Genomic DNA, 20,687 nt, shown 5'->3' on the forward strand with positions numbered 1-20,687 from the left:
AGAAATACGGTTTGTTATACAATGAGTACTTCCACCACTGTTGGGTTTTTTTCTGCTCTCGCCATCAGCCCACGACATCTCAGGATGAGCATCAGGCCAAAGACCAGCTGGAGTGACCCAGTCTGACCGGAGGAGGAACAGGAAAGAAGTTGGAAAGGAAGACAGACAGAATGAAAAAGGAAAAGGAAAACAAAAGGACAAAGGGAATTAATGCCAGCTCCTCACTGGCTTACTAAACAAAGGAGAGACACAGTTGTGAACATTGTGTAAGGAGGTTATACAGATGTTAGCTCTTAGTGCTGAGGTTTCCACTGTCTCCCTCTCAGTGCTTTCTGCTGAAGGCTTTCCGGTGCTGGAATAGTGTGGTGTCAGCGCTGTGTTTGTCTCTATTATTGACGTAACATGGGTATAATCAATAACAGACTATAGGCTACAGGGACTTGGCTAGCACATGCTCACCACCCTGTTTTTAACACAGTAACAGACACACACATGCGCAGTATTACACGGTCACACACACACACACAAAGTGGAAAGATATCTATCAATATTATAACTACTTACAAATGGCATACTTCTGACAGATTTTGCTGCTTGCCATAAACTGTCAACATGAAGGAAAAAAAAAATTACAAACCTTCAAAATCTGAAATAATTCCTTCCAAGTGTGGATTGACTCCAGAATCAGACATTTTTTTCACACAGAAAACTTCTTCCTTCAACTCTAAAGTAGCTCTCTGTTAATTCTGAACAAACTCCAAGATAAAGCTAATGAGAAAACAAATCCGAGCCCACAACTCTCTTAAAGGAGCAACTTAGTTTCTCTGATGTCCCACTAACTTCTCTATATCGCTGCATTCAAACTTCAGAGAGTGCGAAAAAGGCAAGCCTCCTCCCTTCTCCTCCCCTCCCTGCAGCTAGAAACACACTCCCCCTTCTCCCTCATGTCCTGTGTATGTGTCTGTGTGTGTGTGTGTGTGTGTGTGTGTGTGTGTGTTTCCCCTGCCCCCCACGCACATCATATACATGCACGCATAAGCATTCACGCAGACAACAGACCCTGTCATTCCCCGAGACCCTTTTTGGACCAAAGTGGCTCTCAGGTCTGATTTCCTCATTCAGCCTCTGAGCAGCTCTGACAGTGAAAGTGGACAACATGACACGCAGTCGCTTTAACCAAGTTAACCTGCAATCAGACAAGATCCCCTGTTACAATTGCAGCTCTTCAAAGAACTCTCACAAAGGAGGCCAGTTTCACTCTGTCACAGCTGCAGAGGGACTACAGTTAAAGCAAGAGTCTGAGGCTTCAGTTTTGAGTAAACAACCTCTACAAACTGGCCGACATGTTAAATTAAAGTGCAGCCACCTCTGTAGGAGCTGCTTTCCTGTCACAGAGACACTGGAGAGATTTCCAGGAGAAAGTTGACATTACGGATATATGATAGTGCCTCAGGGCAGTCAGAGGCTGAGTCGTGCACCAACCCGCCCTCTGTGACACCAAATTATCAGGAAGAACATGGGAATTTGAGCTCAGTGGACACAGCTGACCAGGTAATCTAACACTGCTGGACTTCTTTAGGGAGCGACACCGATGACAAGCCAGCTTTTGATGTGGCGGGTATGGTTACACTTCTTGTCCTTGAAGCTGCTGTGGCCAATTTAGAGACTGTTCTTTAGGAAATGCTGTTAAAGGAAGTTGATAAAAGTGACAAAATACCAAAGTTGGCCTTGGATTTATTTAACCACATCCACTGTCTCCCTGTGGGACAGTATTTCTTATCCATCAATCTCCCACAGAAACAAACAAATACTGATGCTATCACTGTAATTACTGATTGGCCATGAGTGAGTGGCTTTTTACAGCTTCCTGTTTGGAGCCAGACGTGACTGCAAATGAGATTTGTGATGAATTGTTCCTGATTCTGGGTCACTTTTACCATCTCCACACTAATGGTTAAGGTCATAGCAGTGAATGTAGATGCCGGTCCGCAGCCAACGCTAAAACAGAGCCGAAGACTAAAGCAAGGGCCACAGGAAGCTGGCATTTCCGCTTCCCAGTTGCCAAGAGATACTGTCACACATCAGATATCTCAAATTACATGGAGTGTTTCACCCTCGGTGAATGCAAAAAGGCATGGCACCAGCGCCTGGCACTTTTATAGCCTATGAGTATTCCGGAAAATCCAATTTGACTGAAAAGCTTCATTCTAAGGGGCACTAATAGGATGCCAAGCCCACCCAGTGGCCCCTAACCCTAACACCTGAGAGGTCGACGTTAACACAGAATAACACTGTGTGTTTATGGTGCAGTCTGGTTATGTTTTAAACAACTGCTGCAAAGGTGTGTTAGGATAAAGAACAGAATATGGCACAGGCAGTGGTGTGTACATTCAGTATTTGCGTTTGCTCTATCCTAAATCCATCAGTCATGGGACTTCACTGGGAAGGCTTTACTGGATGCTTGTTGTGCAGTTACGCTTTGAGTCCATCTTTTAAGAATGCACATGATGTGCATCATTCATAGTGACAGCTGTGTGTGGGTATTTATAGCTAATTTGTGTGCATGCATGTTTACAGATATGCATCTCAGCAAGCAAGTGAAAATGCATCTATAAGTGTGTAAAGTAGCGTGCTTTCACATCCTGTGTACATAGATGGTAGACCCAGTAGGTGATTCGAGGGGGAGTGGAGGGGGATACATTTCCCTTAGACATTAATTGAGTGTCATAACGGGGTAATAAGGGACTGGCTGCGATCAGCAAGATGTCTCCACTACACACTTGGAGGCGGTCAGGCGCACTTTTAAAGCAACTTTGGAGATGGTCCATCTTTGGAGTGGCCTGGCGCGGCTCAGCATCTTTAAACTGACAGTGGAAAACAAGCATGATTTGACTCGGCACAGCCTGAAGTGCCAATGGAAAAACCCTAAAAATGACCAAAATGCGTCCCCCTTGTTAACCTGGCATGCTGCTTTATCACTCAAAGGTCACTAAGAGGCTAACACAGACGCTATCATACGCAGATGTGGTTTTATAACTGATAAATTATTGGGAATTATTCAATTTTGAAGGAGTGTTTCTATTTTAACAGCAGCGTTTGTAGCCTTTACTGCACTAGTTTGGCTGATCAGGAAACTCACAGACGCTACTAAGCCAAACAAATCTGTGACTTTTGATACAGTGAGACACACACACAGGGGAGAGACGAGACAAGAGACAAAGCTTAGAGAAATAAGTGAGTCAGAGAAGAGTAATTTGGAGGGGTAGACTATTGGGTAGACTTATATATAGAGATACTGTATATACTGTACCGTACTATACGTAACAAAGTGTGTGGCCTCTCTGTGCCCATGCAGGCCTAAGTGGGCTGCACTGTAAACCATATGCCACAAGCCTCTGTAGTACTCAATTAAACCAAAACACACGGTGTGTGAAACACACACCTCCCCCAGCCAGTGTGTATTTATCTAAACATGGATACACACTCTGGGCTGGCTGCGAGGCAAAGCTGAGCGACAGAATGAGGGAACGCTCCAAAACAACATCTGGAGAAGTGTGTGTTGTGTGTGTGTGTGTGTTTGTGTGTGCATTATGTGAATATGTGCCTATGCATGCATGTGCACATGTGGTTACTTGACTGTGATTGTAGATGCGGGTGTGTTTGTGTGTCTGTGCCCCTGAAATAGCACCGTAAACACAGAGGCCTTTGCATTTACGATAAATCTTCTTAACCAAAACCATTCAACGCTATATCTCTGTGGTGCAGAGGGAGTTTGGTATCTTGTTAATAGCAACATTTACAGGTGTGAAAGTGTTTAATCTGCTTACAAATTCACACATTGTTGTTTCCCTAGTAATTCATTTTTTATCCACAAGGCTGTCAGATTTTATTACTCATGCTGAATTAATATTTGTGGAATTTGTTATTCACTTTGTAGCTTGTTAAACTCACTTTTCTTTTTTACAAATTCACCATATGATTGATGACCTAAAAGCTCCTTTTCCCTGCAGTTGCAATTTTATGAGCTGTGCATTATCATAACATGCAGAATATGTTTGTGTCACAAACGTACCAGTAAATTAACACCTGCAATGTGTATCTTAGATTCTATAAGCTTTGTTGCTTGGTCAGTCTAAGATTAACAGGAATTCAGCACGACCACAAACATTTATTGGCAGGAAGTTGCACAAAACCAGCCTCTCTATTTGAGTTACTTCTGTTTGCCTGTAATGAGCTCATGTGTGTGGTTTCAGCATTTATCTAAATGACACCTTTTAAAGATGATCAGTTTGACCTACATGTGCAAGAAGGAGGCAAAATTACACTGCAGAATGTTATTGGAATAAACTCACTTATTGTAGCGGAGCCTAAATAACACCCTGTCACTACAGAAATATTGTGCAATTAAACAGGGTAGTGAAACCGCTGCACAAATCCAAAGGAAGAATAGAGGGAAAATACAAGCAATAAATAGTTTCAAGACAGTACAGATAGACTGCGGGAGGTAGAGGGGTAGTTCACAGAGAGTAGCACATAAGGCCTTGCTTTAACTCATTTCAGTCTACTCCACTGCTCACATACATGTTTTTATTAATGTGACAGTTCTTTGGAAAAAACTATTATCCTTGACTCTTTCATAGTAAGCTTTTTAAACTGGCCTAATAGCTGTGTGGACAATTTATGCTGGCAGCAGTATCGCTGCAGCGGTTTTAGGACTTGGATGTTACTCACTGTGCAAGGGATTGTCATACTGAGCCCAAACATCATTCTTATCAGGGATCTATGGAGTCTGTGTTATCTTGGTGCGAGCAGACACACAAGTTTCACATGAAAGTCTGTCTGATGACAACTTGCACACCTACAGAGGTGATGCCACTGTGTAGATTTGAGCATGCACATTTGGCTTCCTGTGTCTTTGTTATGTGAGAAGTGATGATTCTTTATACATCTCTACATTTATACATAAAATGGTTTAATATGCATGTAATTTATGTATTTAATGCATGTATTTTTGGTGTCTTGTGCTGCAATTTGTGAGCAAAATGTATTTATTGCATGATTTTTTTTGCATTAAATATAAGAGATGCAGAGTCATTTATCATGCCAAAGTCACAAATATTCATTCTTAAGTACCTAATGTTTTGAATTTCTGAATGAAATATTACTATTATTATTATTACTACACTGTATTGTGAGGTTTTAGAAATACACATCTGTTAAATATGGTGAGTTAAACTCTGGTTTCTTACTGTGCCAAAAGAAAGGGAATCTTTTTCATGATATTTTGTAAATCGGTTCTAAACATGCATTTATAAGGCATGAAAAGTATCACTATTAATGTGTGTTGTGTTTATGAAATGGAAGTTTCCCACACTTAGCCTGCTTCTATATAAACATTTTGATACTAGCTGATTTCTTCTTTGCACCTTGCTGACCACAAGTACAGCTGCTTGTAAACAATCACCTGAATGAGCTTTCACATGGGATCTATTTCTGTTCTATCACCCCTGGCTTGATCTGTGTTTCCATCATGTTGAATCATTTCACCTGTCAGATATCCTGCTTCAGGCGAACTGAAGGTGGGGCTTCCCAGACAGTTTCCTGAAGTCCCCGTGCTGGCTGATTTCATGGTCTCCCTCACTTATCATTACTAAATAATAATCTGGGAAACAATATGAGGTGAGATACTGCGAGGTTAGTGGGAGGAGGACTGCGGGGCGTTCACTCATAGAGGATATCCTGTACACTTCTTTTATGGAACATGGTGAGTTGGGTGATTTCCTTGAGTTCCTTTCACTCCAAGTTCATGTGTGTTTGTGGAAGTGGGTGGGGAACTGTGCACGTGTGTTTTTGGGTGAGGGTACACAGGACTCTGGGTGGATACATCAGCGACACAGAAACTCACATGCACTAACATGCACGTACTGCTCAGGACGCCATTACTCCACTATATCTTTACATAACAAATAGTGGTTTGCTGCTGTATTAATGGTCTGAATGTCACATATCGCTCCTGTAAAGTACCATGAAAGGGATAGCTCATATTTTTTAAGTGGGGTGGTATGAGGTACAAATACAGCTCCCCACGTCCACAGCAGTGTATTGCTCAGCTTTAGTGTCGGTACTCCTGCTGCTTCTCCAAACTGGGGGCATGCTGACAGACATCTACTGCAGGTAATACACTGGCTATGGATAAGTACCCCATACAACCCCACTTCAGAAAATCCAAACTATCCCTTTAAAATAAAGGCCAATTTAATAGTAACACTGAAAAACCCCTTATGAATAATGTTTGTTCACTTACTGGACAGGGACACCAAGAGGAACCAAAATAAGTCAAATGTTAGATTTTAATCTAAACTGTGATACAAAACAAATCAAAATATAATGTGTATTACAACATATGCAAAAAGTATGGGTCCTGGCCCTCACCGCGTCATGTTAACAAATGTAAACAGGTTTCACTTATTTCTTTAAGGGAGTGTACCACTATGCCTTTTCTAAAACTGTCAGGGTGTCCCACTTGTAATTCTCAACTCAATCTCAGCTTTTATTGTTGTCAGTTTGATGCTAAACAGGCCAATAAGTATTGCAATTAATGTCCTCGCAACAGACAAGACAGTGATTTTCTTCCTGCTTAATTGGCAGAACATAAAGCAACATGACACAACATTGTCTCTCATTTCCAGACTGATCCTTTGTTTGTCTTTTCCCTTTGTTGTATTTTCACGGCAGTGCGTCACCAATTAGCTATTGTCAATGTGGTGACCATACGGGACTAACATGCACATGACATGTCATATTGAACATGTTGTTTTAATCCTGAGCAGGCTTGGACAAAGAAAGTAGGAGGTATTCTCAGTCAACATTGAGGTGCTGCAGAATCACCCACAATCAAGGGGCTGAAAATGCCATCTATGCACCACAACCTCAGCTCCTATCATTTTTAAAACAATATTTGAAGGGATCAGGGGTGAGTGAGTTAGGGGGCGACGGCTGAAGTCAAGGCAACGGGTCCAAACAGAACTACACAGCACAGGTTGAAAACCAGGAAGCAGCTCGGCCCATGCAGGACTTCCTTAACCGAGAGGAGTGAGGGGGGAAGTGATGCCTGACATAATGCTCCACCTCACCTCTCCACTGCACGGTTCTCGCCCCCACTGGAGTCACTAAATTCCTCCATCTCCCATAAAAAAAAAAATCCCTCCGCCTGCAAAATATGAATCATCCACATGGAACATTTCACAGAACTTCTCAGGGAAATGGTGGCTGCACTGAAACAGGACAAAATGACACTGCAACGCTGCCACCAAGTGGCAATAAAAGTGGGTGCGCGGTGTGTCTGTATGCATCATACGGCTTGCTGAACTCAGCCACCTTATTAACGGTCAAATTAAAAGCTAATTTGCAGAGCGTCGCTCAGCTTGATGTCCAGCCTTAATCACTGAAAGATGCCAGATTAGTCTTATCCTCTCAGTGCAGTGTGAACACATATGGGCCTGAGCACAAGTTCCACTGAATCTCCATTAGCACTAAACAATCAAAATCAATAATGAGCAGCTGATTAAAGGAAACAAGAAGGATCCCTGTTGAGAAATGGCCATGCCAGAAGAAGTAGGACAGAGTTTTGATGCAACAGATGTGGGACAGTATACAGACTCTGATGCATGCTACACATTCCTCAAAAGAGTCTGCAGTCTGTCAAAAACAAAATCATATTAGCTGACATATGAGCTCTGCTTCCTCTCCCTGACACTTAAAATAAACCATCTGTGTTGGTCGGAATTAATCTGACAACTGGACTCCTCAGCTTAAAATCCAATCATGTGATGATGGCATGAGGATTTAACTCCGTCCGTCTATTGTCAGATCGTAGTTGCGCACTGTATGTGGGTCATCTGTAAGCCAGCATCCGAACCCCAGGCTGCCAATTACAGTACAGCAGCCACTCTGCGCTGGAAGTTTCTTCATTCTGGGAAGTCGTCTTTGACAGCCCATCACATGAAGTTTACTCACTGCTGCTGTGCATATGATAGCTATTCAGAAATCATGTGTGCACTTCACAATGAGCTTAGCTGTCCATTCAATGAGAATTAGAGAAGAAATGTCTGAAAAGGAAAATTTGTACTCAGACAACATATAGGAACGATAAATCAGAGGGGTAAAGTTGACATGTAAACACAGAGACAGACAGAGGTATCTAAACGGCTCTCCCACCCCAGCTGGCCAAGCAAAGCAAACATAACCAGGGTGGCTTCTAGCTGACTGCTGCCACTGCTAATAAGCTGCTTCCTCTGCAGTCTAACAAAGAAAAGAGTGAAAGAAAGTCCCTCCCGAAGAAAGCCTCCTCGGCATTGAAGTATCAAATAAGTTGGAAAAAGCCACAACTTACCGGCTATTCTGTCTCGCTCCATAACTCAACGGCTACCTCAAATAGCCACATGTAACCTCTCCTTTTTCTCTCCTCTCCTCCCTTCCCTTCCCCTTTTTTTTTCTTCATGAAGACTTCCCCTTTCGCCTGACTCAGTCACCCTGTCCCCCTCTTTCAACCCTCCCTCTCTCCTCCCTCCTCTTCCTCCCTCCGTCTTACTTTCTCCAAGTTTTAATGTCTTCAGTCTGTCAGGATAACAAGTGAACGGAGCAGACGTCTACGGCCATGTGCGAGTCATATGGAGTCACTTTCTTTGCTTTCTCTCTCACAGCTCTCTCCTACACACATGATGCAGGCTGTTATCCCAGATACACACACTGACACTTTCTTACCTCTGTTCTTTCTTCCCTTCCTCCAGTGTTTTCTATTATTCCCTTGATACTGAAGCTTGCCGCCCTCTCACACACACACTTCTCTGACACTGGAGCTGAATTGTCTTTGAAATAGATCCTTAGCCCTTTGACCAAAGGTCCTAATCTGAAAATAAACTCTGTCCACTCATTACAGAAAAAACCTCAAGCAGTCCATCAAGACATCCTGCACTAAACCAACAACACACACTCCTACCATGTCATCATCACCATTCTGATCAGGATGTTAATCATCCAAACAACTGATGACTGGAGTGGACTGAAGAGTATTCTTAGCTTTATATAAACTTCAGTCAATAAGGTTTGTTTATAATAATGATAATAATAATAATAATAATAATAATAAGTGTTACAAGATCTCAGCCAACAAGCTTGTTGACCTCACACACATGATCTGAGTGTCTCTCAACCTCAGCTCTGAAGGACTGGACGCCTGACGTGTTCATCATCATATTGCTCACAGTCTGAGCTCATCATTATTCCAGAGATTTTATGGAAAAAATCCCCAGTGTTACCACAGCAGCACACACACACATACACACAACCACACGTCATGCTTAGACCCTGACCCTCAACTTGCAGCTCGACCAGGTCACGGGGCCACTTAGCGACCCGTCGCCTTGGTGAAAAACTGCCAAGAAAATACAATACACACACACAATCTCACACACACCCAGCTTTGTTTTTGTGTCAGGGAGAGAAGGCACAGCTGAACAACTCACTTCCTCTTCCTCATTCTTACAAGAACATCCCTCCCCAACCCGTGTTGTCCAGCAGCCCAGTCGCCAGAAGAAAATGTTGATATTGTACATTTCTGCAAACTTTTACATTTCAAACGTATCATATCAACATTTTCTAAACGGACGCAGTTCAGATTACATGTATATGAGCCGAGTTTCTCATCAAGAGGACAAGGAGATGTTGGGTGGCGTGTCACCTCAAGCGAGATGCCTGCCAAGTAGTAGACAGCAGTGTGTTGCAACAAAGCCGGGCATTTTTTAATGACACGTCGGGAAATTTCCAGCCATGTTTGTTGCGACCAAACTGGATATTTTGAGTCGAAACATTATGTTTTCCTAACCCTAACCAAGTGGCTTTTGTGCTTAAACCTAACCGCACGTTGACCACAGTGTTGTCACAACATAAAGTTGAAAATTAAAAAGCAAAGTTTCAACATATATGCAACAGATGAAATGTACAAATGCAACATATCCGTGGTTTGCAGAAATGTACAATGCCAACAATTATTCTGGCGATTGGGTTGCTTCCAGACTTAAACATCGCAACTACACTAGCTTCAGCTGCAATCGGCATGCGAGCACAGACAGGCACACATCAGGAACATCTTTCTTGGGTGAGGCCAGTGCTCGGATAAAGCAATGATATGACCTGCTGTTTCTCCAGGCATGAAGTGATGACAAACACCTCTCCCTATCTGACCTGCTCTGATACAGAGAACATTCACTCCAAGTTCCGAGCAGCCAAAGTTTTTTTTTCTCTGTCTGTGTTTTATAGTTCCAAGCTTGTAAGACTAATAATGTTCACATTATTTTATACTGTACAGTATATGTTTGGAATATGAACACAAATGATAGACGGGTGGAGCATCCTGAGTGATACAGGCCACTTTACACACACACACACACACACACAAAACACACACTCACACACACAGCTCCCACTCCCCTGCAGTCCTGGGGCCTTTTCTGACATCCGTAATAGAGTAAGGAGAAGAGTGAGGAGAAGCAGAGCAGAGGAGGCAGATTAGGGATATTCAAGTGTAACTGCACTGCGAGTAGAATTCGCCCCGTAAGGCCCTCTGACTAATTCCAAAAAGATCAGAGTAAAAATATGATTCATATAAGCCTATGCAATGTGATTTATCGACTAAATTCTTTAGTTTGAATAAAGAGAATTTGGTCTGAATGGCTATTTTAGCATGCTAGAAGGCTATTTTAGATGTATTGATATTTTGCCATATCATACATATATTAGTGCTAATTTAAGTTTATCGCCATTATGGTGTGTACTTATATTTGTACATATTTATAAACTCTAAGGTTTGAGTTTTGTGCATGTGATGGTGTGTTGTCTTTATACTGCATTTTAAAAAATAAAATCAGATGCCTGCCTTTAATACAATGTGCACACAGGGACCAAAATCTAAATTCTGATTAAGGTAATAAGAGAAATTCAAAATGAGCCTTTCAGTGCTGAATCCATATGGAAAGTTGGATGCAGGTGCTGTGACAAAAGTGTGGTTTTAAAAATAGAGACATGTCTCTTTGGCCGCGGGCTTTTTCCTGCTGTCTTGTGATCATTTTCCAGACTTGAAATGCTGCACTTAATCACAGGGTCAGGGTCAAAAAAACACATGAAACACACAACATGTGCTTATGCATTTGTTGACTCATTCTCATATGCACAACACACAAACACATGTTCAGACATACACATAAACCAGAAACGTCCTCCAACCCATACGACCACATAGGTCGTTTGTTCCTACCCTCTAATCCGACCCACAGGAGCGTTTTCTAAATACTGATGGCAGGAAATCAACACAAGAATGACATATATGACGGTAAATGGTTGCAGTTTTGAACATGCGGCTTATGTTGTGAAATGGCCGCAGTCTGGTTAGGTTAAGGCGACAAAACGGCTTGGTTAGGTTTAAAGGTCCAGTGTGTAGGATTTACTGTCTACTGACAGAAATGGAATTTAATACAATAAGTATGCTTTCCTTAGTGTATAGCGTGTAATCACCTGAAAATAAGTTGTTTCGTGTTTTTGTTACCTTTTAAATATGGGCCATTTATATCTACATATGGAGTGAGTCCTCTGCCATGGAGTCCGCCATGTTGCGCTGCCATGATTCTACAGTAACCCAGTGAAGACAAACCAAACTCTGGCTCTAGATACGGCCATTTGTGGTTGGCGGTTGCATGATTGTGTGGTTGTGTGTCAGCCACCATGGTTCTCCTATACCCTTGGCAGTTGGTTGCAATCTGCAACCTCAGTTAGATGCCACTCAGTTGTAAAAGTATGCTTGTTCCATAAATCATCATTGACTTTTTCTTTAACAGGGGACATCAACAGTGGTCTCCTGGGTGAAAGTCCTGTGTTGGTTTGACCCCTCCATCCACCCCAAACACATTCCCATGCAGACTTCCTCCCGTCACAATTACCATAGCCACTAGAAGTTGCTGACTATTAACATAAATATGGGTCATACTAAGCTGCTTGTACAAACAACCATTATTTCTGAGGGTGGGGCAGTCTCAAACACATGTATGCCACGTGTTTATGCACCCATGTAGCACTACTAGTGTTGCACACTTTATTTAAAGTTGTTAGTAAAAAGACTGTCTTCTCTTTCCGTTTGTTTTGGATGGAGCCAAATGGCAATGCTGCCCCATCACTGCCCCATACACTCAGACCTTCACTCCTCATCCACCCTGCAGCCTCAGAATAAAGAGCAGTGGTCTGGGCGGAAATAAAAGCCACGTCTTACACACACATGCAGACACACACCTGTATTCATATATACGCTAAATATTTGGATGGGGGATAATCTGGGTGGGGGGCTGAGGACCTACAATGAAATAAATTACTCAAAGAATGACAGAATTAATATAACAAAAGTGATTATGGATATTGTGCACCTGCAACATGACAATGAAGGCATGGCATAATCTCTGAAGAAAACTGCGTTTCTGACATTTTCTTATTTCATTAATTGATTTAATTATTAGTTATTTTCCTGATAATCTAACGTAACCTGCTAATAATAAACCTTGGTAGATTATTCACTCCAGTGCTCTGAAGCGTTATCAGAAGTGACGCTGACGTCCCAGAACTATTTTGGTTTTGCAACCACATATAAATCCAATGAGTAAACCTGACTTCCTTGTGTTTCCTGGTGCAATGACACAGTGTTGACTGCTGTTTTACAGTAAATGAAGCTGTTTGAGCTTGTGAAGGACATAATTCAGACAAACTGATGCAAGAGAGAACAGAATGAGAGGGCCTCCCTCACTCATACCTTTCACCACCTGCCCTCTCCATCATCTCAACCTGCTGGTGAGATACAGCCAGACCCTCCCACCACACACACACACACACACACACACACACAGACACACACACACACACACACACACATACACACACACACGTGCATGCTCAGACTAAAAGAAATGCATATGAACACTCTGACATCCACTTAAAACCAGACACACACAAAACTCAAAGGGTTATCCGAGTAGATTCCTCTCGCATGACAGTACACCCTGTAAACACACAGACACACACAGACACACACACACAGCCTCGTTTTTTCTTTGACTTACACATATACCAAACACGTAGCCTATATTTGCACCCAACAACGCAGATGGTCATGAGGCACAGACAGACACGTGTGCTCGTTCACTCACGCGAGACAAACTCAAACACACACAACCCCCCCCCCCCCCCCCCCCCCCCCCCCAAAAAAAAAAAAAAACAACAACTGTGTATCACACATTGACTACGGGTGGATGACGAGCCTTGGGGTGCACATTAATGTAAGCCGTCACTTCAGAGCACGACCTATGGCCAAACGCGTGATTCAAACATGCTAAATTTAGTTATATAACAGTCGGGGAAAAAAAACAAAAAAAACACCAGCATGCCAGCCAACACTAAAGGGATGCCTGCGGGGCAGCGATGCACAATGACGGAGAAAGAACAGTGGGAAGACGATAAAAGATGAAAGGAGAAGAGGAGGAGCGAGCAAGGAAAGTAGTGAAAGAGATAAATGGAGGGGAAGAAGAAAGGAGATAAGGTGAGGAGGGAGATGGGGAAGAGGAGCTGAAGCTACTTGGGTCACATGTGAGAAGGATCTACACCCAAATAAACTCTAAAGGTGGAATTGTGCACCAAGGTGTGTGCCAAACGCCTTGGGTGTATTGATTTATAGTTCAGTGTCAAATTAAATCTATTACACCAACACTGGAAGGATGTGTTGCACATTATCAAGTGATAATGAGCTTTAATAGGCCTAACAGGCATGCTTCACCACACACACACACTCTCACACACACACTGTAAATCTCTTTATTCCCTCAAATCCCCTAAAAGCCTCCTTTCCCCAGACATTACAGCAGAGGTTCAATGAGAATGGTGGAGCATGAAAAAGAGAAAACAGTGTGATGTGGTGCTGCTAGCCACAGTCTGATGACCTCACCAGAGCGCTACGCGGCACTCATCTTCCCCCTGCCTCGTCTCCATCATGCCCACACACATGCACGAAGAGAGAGAGAGAGAGAGAGAGAGAGAGAAGCACTGTCCTCCTCATTTGTGTCCCCTGCTGCTGCTCCAGCCTACACATCCAACCTGGGGCATGTACAGGGACGACACAACTCTTCACATCACTCATCTACACAAGCCAAATTTTAAAAGCGGACCCCATGCTCACAACATGCAAACTGTGAGGAAATGCGTTTCTTGTGAACACAAAGAGCTTGGTCCTGAAAGATTTCTCTTTTCATATTGTAAGTACTATTCTACTGGATTGTGGAAGTGCCAAAATAATGGGCAAGCCATCTTCAAAACAACACTGAGAACCATGGTCTGAGTGATTTGTAAGAACCACAGCGATGATGATGGTTTTCAGTGTTTTTCTACAATAACAGCTGTGAGGTTACATTTTGAAACTGGTATTCGGTCTTGACAAGCAGTGCTCTTAAACACAACGTACCATCCAGAATAAGCCCAGGAGTTATTCAGACACTGTAAGTACACATCATTACAGCAATCTGGGAATAAGAAGACCTGATTGTATCTCTATTTTCCAATCAGACTTCCCAGCTTGGCTTGATGGTAGCCACATGGCCCCACAAACCATTCCCACTGAATCTGACCGAGTTTAGGGGAGAGAAACTAATGGGAAAACTTGTCTGCTGCTGTTCTTTAATATAAACTCACTGACACGTTTTCCTTTTTTACATTGTATCAAATATATTCAAAATTATGCATGTCAGATAAAAAATGAAAGCCGTATCGCTCAGTCTGCTTCTCATTCACTCGATTGGTATTTCCGTGCACAATCAGAACTGCTGACCTGCTGGGTTAAGTGAACAAAGTGAGCCTGGATTCAATAAAAGGTATGACTGATTGCCTGAGAATTGTAAACATATCATTTATGCAATTTGTGAATCTTTGTCGGGAAATCCACTTCTGGGATTCCCATGCACTCATTTGACATTTATGTTTCTCCATAATTACTGGAAAATATGACAAATTGTTCATAAAGTAACAAGACAAATAGTTTACAGCTATGCTAGCAGATCTCTGAGGCTAAACACAGCAGTGCTTTGCGCTCACATGCAACATGCTCACAATTAAAGTGCTAACTTTAGATAGCTGATGTTTAGCAGGTATGATGTTGACAATGTTCTCCATCTGAGTTTAGCATGTTAGCATGCTAAGATTTCCTAATTAGCACTAAACACAAATCAGCTGAGTTGGATGGGAACCAGACCCGGTGCTATGGAAGGGATTTAAGTGCCAGTGCCAATTTGTTGTTATTATTAGTATTGGCAGCATAGCAATCCGCTATTGTCAATTTAAAAAAAAAAAGTTTAGAAATCTGCAGAATACAATAACCCAGAAGCAGCCAAAAGAGTCTTTCCACGCATGTAAGGCTGTAGCTGTGTGAGTGTAAGGACGTAGGCAGATACGCCACAGACAGAGCAGCTAGCCTAAGGAAAAAACTGAACAAGTGATGCAAATGTTGTTATGGATATTGGAAAGTAGTATAAAAAAGACCTACAGGCACTGTAGACCAAGAGGCTGCGACACAATCAGCAACTTTCACTGCTTTTGTGACAAACAGCAGCAAAGCAGGTGCAGCAAAAAATATCAGTACAACAGTCACTATCCCTTACCACCATACTAATGTTAGACTTGAACTCCTGCAAAATGAACATGAAACTTGAGCTCCAAGCTATAGGTTACCACTCATGCCCTGGATAATTTGGGCACTGAAAAGTTCCCTACTCGTCAGTTTTTGGGGAAAAGTCTGTACTTTAATGCTGTTGATGCGGTTCGTAGTGCCCAGCTTGTGGAGGTGATGCCAAGTGTGTGGACGAAGCTCCAACTTTTTGTACTCCGGAGGTTTTATTTAATGGAAAAACATTGCCTCCAACTCTATAAGAGAACTTCATGGTGAATCAAAGAATTGTCTTATATTGGAAATGGAAAGAGTGAATATATTTGTGTCATATTGGCGGTGTAGATCCATAACAAACTGTTGGTCAAATCTTGTGCACTGAATTGTTTTTTGTCCAGTCAGAATTATTCTGTGGCTCACTTTACAAATTAAGTAATTAATTATTTTAATAATTAATTAATCCCCTTTATTTCAATATTATTATAAGTATACATCGATCAACAAAAACATAAAAACCACTGGTGGGTGAAGTGAAGAGGACTGATCACTTTGTTAGAATGCAATGTTCTGCTGAAACTTTTGCTTCTGGCATTCATGTGGATGTTACCTGAACAGCACCACCCACCCAAACACTGTTACAGACCAAGTCCCTCATGGCATCATTACTCCCCAGTGACAAGCCGCACATCACAAAACAATGTAGCATGTCACACCACAGAAACTGCTCAGAAATGGCCTGAGGAATGTGACAAAGAGCTCAAGACATCAACCTGGCCTCCAGTCAGGTCGAATCAAGCATTCTTTGGATGTACCAGTACCCCAGAGGTACCCACGATCCATGGTGAGGCCTCCTTGGATCAGACTTGGCCCTGTCGAAGCATGGACACTGGACCGCTGGGGGGTGTCCTGTGGTGTTTGGCACTGGGGCTTAGGCGGTGGATCCACTGAGACCTACTGGTTGTGAGTTGGGGTACCAGCATGTCCAACAGATGTTCGATCAGATTGGGGTCTAGGGAATGTGGAGGCCAGGTCAGGGCCTTGAGTTCTTCGTCAAGTTCCTAGGACCATTCCTGAGCAGTTTTTGCAGTGTGGCATGGCACATTGTCCTGCTTGGGGGCCACTGCCATCAGAGAGTTCCATTGCCACGAGGGGGGTACTTGGTCTAAAGGCTTCCCAGCAGAATCCTTGTGTTAACAAATGAAGGGATTATGCGGGGGTCACAGTGCCTGTGTGAGCAGTGCCAAAACGAACCTCGTTTTTTATTTCGGTGTCTGTGTCAACAGATTAGAACAGCCAAGCTACCCACATGAGCAGCGCCAGTCAGGACTGCTGCTCTACTACGGAACATTCATTCATTCACTCATCTTCTAAGCGCTTCATCCTCTTGAGGGTCGCGGGGGGGCTGGAGCCTATCCCAGCTGACATCGGGCGAGAGGCAGGGTACACCCTGGACAGGTCGCCAGACTATCGCAGGGCTGACACATAGAGACAAACAACCATTCACGCTCACATTCACACCTATGGCCAATTTAGAGTTACCAATTAACCTAGTCCCCAATCTGCATGTCTTTGGACTGTGGGAGGAGTGCCCGGGCCGGAGTGCCCGGAGAAAACCCACGCTGACACAGGGAGAACATGCAAACTCCACACAGAAGGGTTCCCACGCCCAGGATCGAAACCGGCAACCCTCTTGCTGTGAGGCGAGAGTGCTAACCACCACACCACCATGCCGCCCACTACGGAACATCTAAATATGTTTTTTGTGTATGATACACTTAGTTTTCAGCAAAAAACAGACGGTGAATATGATCTTTTGATAATCATATTGACGTTATATCACCTTTCAGTACAGTTTCAATGTATGTATCTGTCACTGACATTTCTTGTGAAATACTGTCATGACCGTGTTGTTAACAATGCAGTGGCTTGCAGGGCTCCATAAATGTGTCAGCTTTTAATTGTGAAAATACAGTTGTTACAGCAGCAGGCAGCTCTGCAGCAGAGCCACAGCAGCAACACTGTGTGCGTGAACACTACAGGCCTCTGTGCAACAGCAGTTCAGTGAGGTCATACGCTGTTCACCCAGGCACTGTGGCCCAGATGTTAGTAAATCACGAATGGTGCAAAGTTGTTGTTTTTTTTTTTCTTTTCTTACCAAGAATGTTTTGCGTTGGTCAGGGATTACTTGGCTGAAAAAATGTTTAAAAGGGGGGTATATTATGACAAAAAGTTTGAGAACCACTGGTTTATCTGATGCTCCCACAGCTGCTGGGTCTGTTGAGAGCATCATAAGCTGTGCAGATATTTGGACATAAATGTAAACCAAAATATCGGACAACGCAAAGGTCAGACCTGCTAGAGGCACTAGCTAATAATTCAGTTTAGCATAGCTAAAAATACTACAAATTTTAAGAGGGAGAGACCTAAATGTCCTCCAGTGCTATGAGTAATCCACTGACGAGTAAAAAAAAATTCCACACAGAAATACTGACCTCTATAATTACTAACAGCTTATCACAAACTCTCAACCACTGAAGATGTTTCACAGCTCATGAAATCGGTAGTCAAAACAGAGTGCAAAACCCATGGCCAAAGTTACATTACTGATGTTGAGTCAGCAACTGGCACTTCTTCCAGTCAGCGCTGAGATGCACTGAACCAATCCTCTGCGAGAACCAGAAAAAATTATGACGATAACCAATACATGACCCTGCTACGCATGACACACACATACGGAGAGGAGCACACTCACACAGTCCATTCAGTTCACAGAAAACCCATTCCTTTAACATATAAGTCATGCAGGCTCCTCTCTTCCAGTTCTTTGACATTTTAAATCCCACTCTCAGGTCATTTGGACTGTCAGAGGCTGTAAAAGTGCTAGTAGTGCAGTCTGTCTGTCCCAGCATGGCTGTGGTAACACTGCTGGCTATTTCCTCCTCTCCATAAGGTAATCATTAGATGTGAGAGGACGCTGGCAGCAGGAGACCTAAAATGGGATATCCTCAAAGTTCCAGATCCCTTGCAGGAAAGAGGGAGTCTATTGTAGCAATTGATAAGTATGTGGACACTATGTGGATATAGCAGATAGAGGAGAGGCCACCTTTCATCAGTTCTGCAGGATTTGTGCAAGGACTCCTTTTGTGGTTTTGAGTGGCACTGAAGGAAGAGTAAAAACAGCCTGAAATGTTGGCTTCACAAATCCATATGAAATTAGTTAAGCTGGAACAATAACAGTCTGTCAGCAGTGCTTAGTGTTCGCTACAGTGTGTAACACAGCTCATTGTGCTCTGTGCTGTTACCATCCACACTGCTTAACTGTGCATTAGGCAATTGAGTACAGGTAAAGCTTAGATGGAGCATGGATGAGAGGAGCAAAGCTATGTGATTTGGCTGATTATCATAACTCAGCCACATTAGCCTGAGGCCCGCTGCTTTCACCTCCATCTGCGCAAATTAGCCTGAACTGATGGAGGGGTGGCGCTGGAGAAAGGGAGAAAAGGGAGAACGAGAAGAGAGTTCCTGTGGTTCTCTGTGGCTTCGGACCTCTGTAATCAGCATGCCAAGCTCCTGATGTCTAAATCCACAACTCGGACCCAGACAGTCTACACTATACTCTGCACACATACATACACACACATATACACAAGACACATGCATGCGGACACAAACACACACAGCAAGCTCCTGACACATGAGCTCTGTGGTGATCTCTGTTCATGTGGAGTTTGGCAGCAGCGCACGTCCCAAATAAATGCAAGACGACTGAGTGTGAAACACATACTGTATCTATGCACTGCCACACTGAGCCATTACGCAATGTCGTGTATAATAAATTAGAATCAGGGCTTTCTGGTTTCCCTAATAGATGACTTTTTATTTTTTGGTCAATATCAATATTGATATTTGAAAGTTGAAAAAAAATCAGTCACTTGACATAAATTCATAACATAGCTGCCCTACATGCTGGTGTAAATATATATCTGTGATAAGCTAATACAAGCCAATAATATTAGCCATATTGATTTATTAATTCATCATTTACATAATGTTTCAGGCAGAAATGCCGAAGAAAATGGAACCCAGTTGCCAGAATAAATCTTGGCATTGTACGTTACTGCAAACCATGGATACGTACTATCTGTACATTTCAATGTTGTGAATACATTGAAACTTTACATCTTAACAACGCTGGAGCTAATGTGTGGTTAAGTTTAGGCATGAATCCTACTTGGTTATGGTTAGGAAAGGATCATGTTTTAGATTAAAATGCCCGGCACAATCCTGGCTGGAAACTCAGCAATGTTGCAATAAAAAAACAGATGCTTTTTGTGGCATTAATCAGAGATATGTAGAAATGTCTTATTAAAAAACAACTGCTTTTCTTGGCAATATTCCTGTTGGAAACACAGCAAGGGGTCGCAAAAAACCAAACCACATTTAATGTCTAAAAAGCCACTGGAAAGGCAGCAATGATATGATTGATGGCTAAACCTTTTGTTGTTTGTTGGTCTCCAATAGTGGTCTGCATCTTGGCAGGTGTCACCTACAATGTAATGTATCTATGGTTTGCAGAAACATACAATGCCAACATTTACTTCTGTCAGTTGGGCTGGATAATGCTGCTTCAAGTTTCTTAAATGTGAGAATTTGCTGGTTTTAATATTATAGTAAACTGAATATCTTCTAGGTTTTGGACTGTTAGTCGGACAAAACAAGACATCTGATGACATCATCTTGGGCTTTAGGAAATTGTGACGGACATTTTTCACTGTTTGTTGATGTTTTATTGACCAAAACCATTAATCAAGAAAATACGTAGCAGATTTATTCTGCTTTTTCTTTTGCCTGTGTACCAAGAGCTAATATGAAAAAGGTGTGCATACATATATCACTGGAAAAGCTCTCTTGGTCGGCCAAAGAAAACATTTTAAAATCAGAATCAGCT

The 20,687-nt window shown here is 42.6% G+C and overlaps 1 protein-coding gene across 3 annotated transcripts in view; it reads right to left on the reverse strand.

Moving 5' to 3' along the window:
• septin9b (septin 9b) overlaps window positions 1-20,687 on the reverse strand; it is a 97,876-nt gene that overhangs the window by 68,582 nt on the left and 8,607 nt on the right. Inside the window, exon 1 of one of the 3 annotated variants that reach the window (XM_033624061.2) lies at window positions 8,393-8,532. The exons of 1 other annotated variant lie outside the window; for it this stretch is intronic. In XM_033624061.2, coding sequence (XP_033479952.1) covers window positions 8,393-8,414 — 22 coding nt within the window. In that variant the 5' untranslated portion in view covers window positions 8,415-8,532. Of the gene's footprint in view, window positions 1-637; window positions 844-8,392; window positions 8,533-20,687 lie in introns of those variants that run through there. One more of the 3 variants, XM_033624060.2, reaches the window with a different exon arrangement.

The sequence above is a fragment of the Epinephelus lanceolatus genome, chromosome 3 (genome assembly GCF_041903045.1).
Source record: "Epinephelus lanceolatus isolate andai-2023 chromosome 3, ASM4190304v1, whole genome shotgun sequence".
NCBI lineage: Eukaryota > Metazoa > Chordata > Actinopteri > Perciformes > Serranidae > Epinephelus > Epinephelus lanceolatus.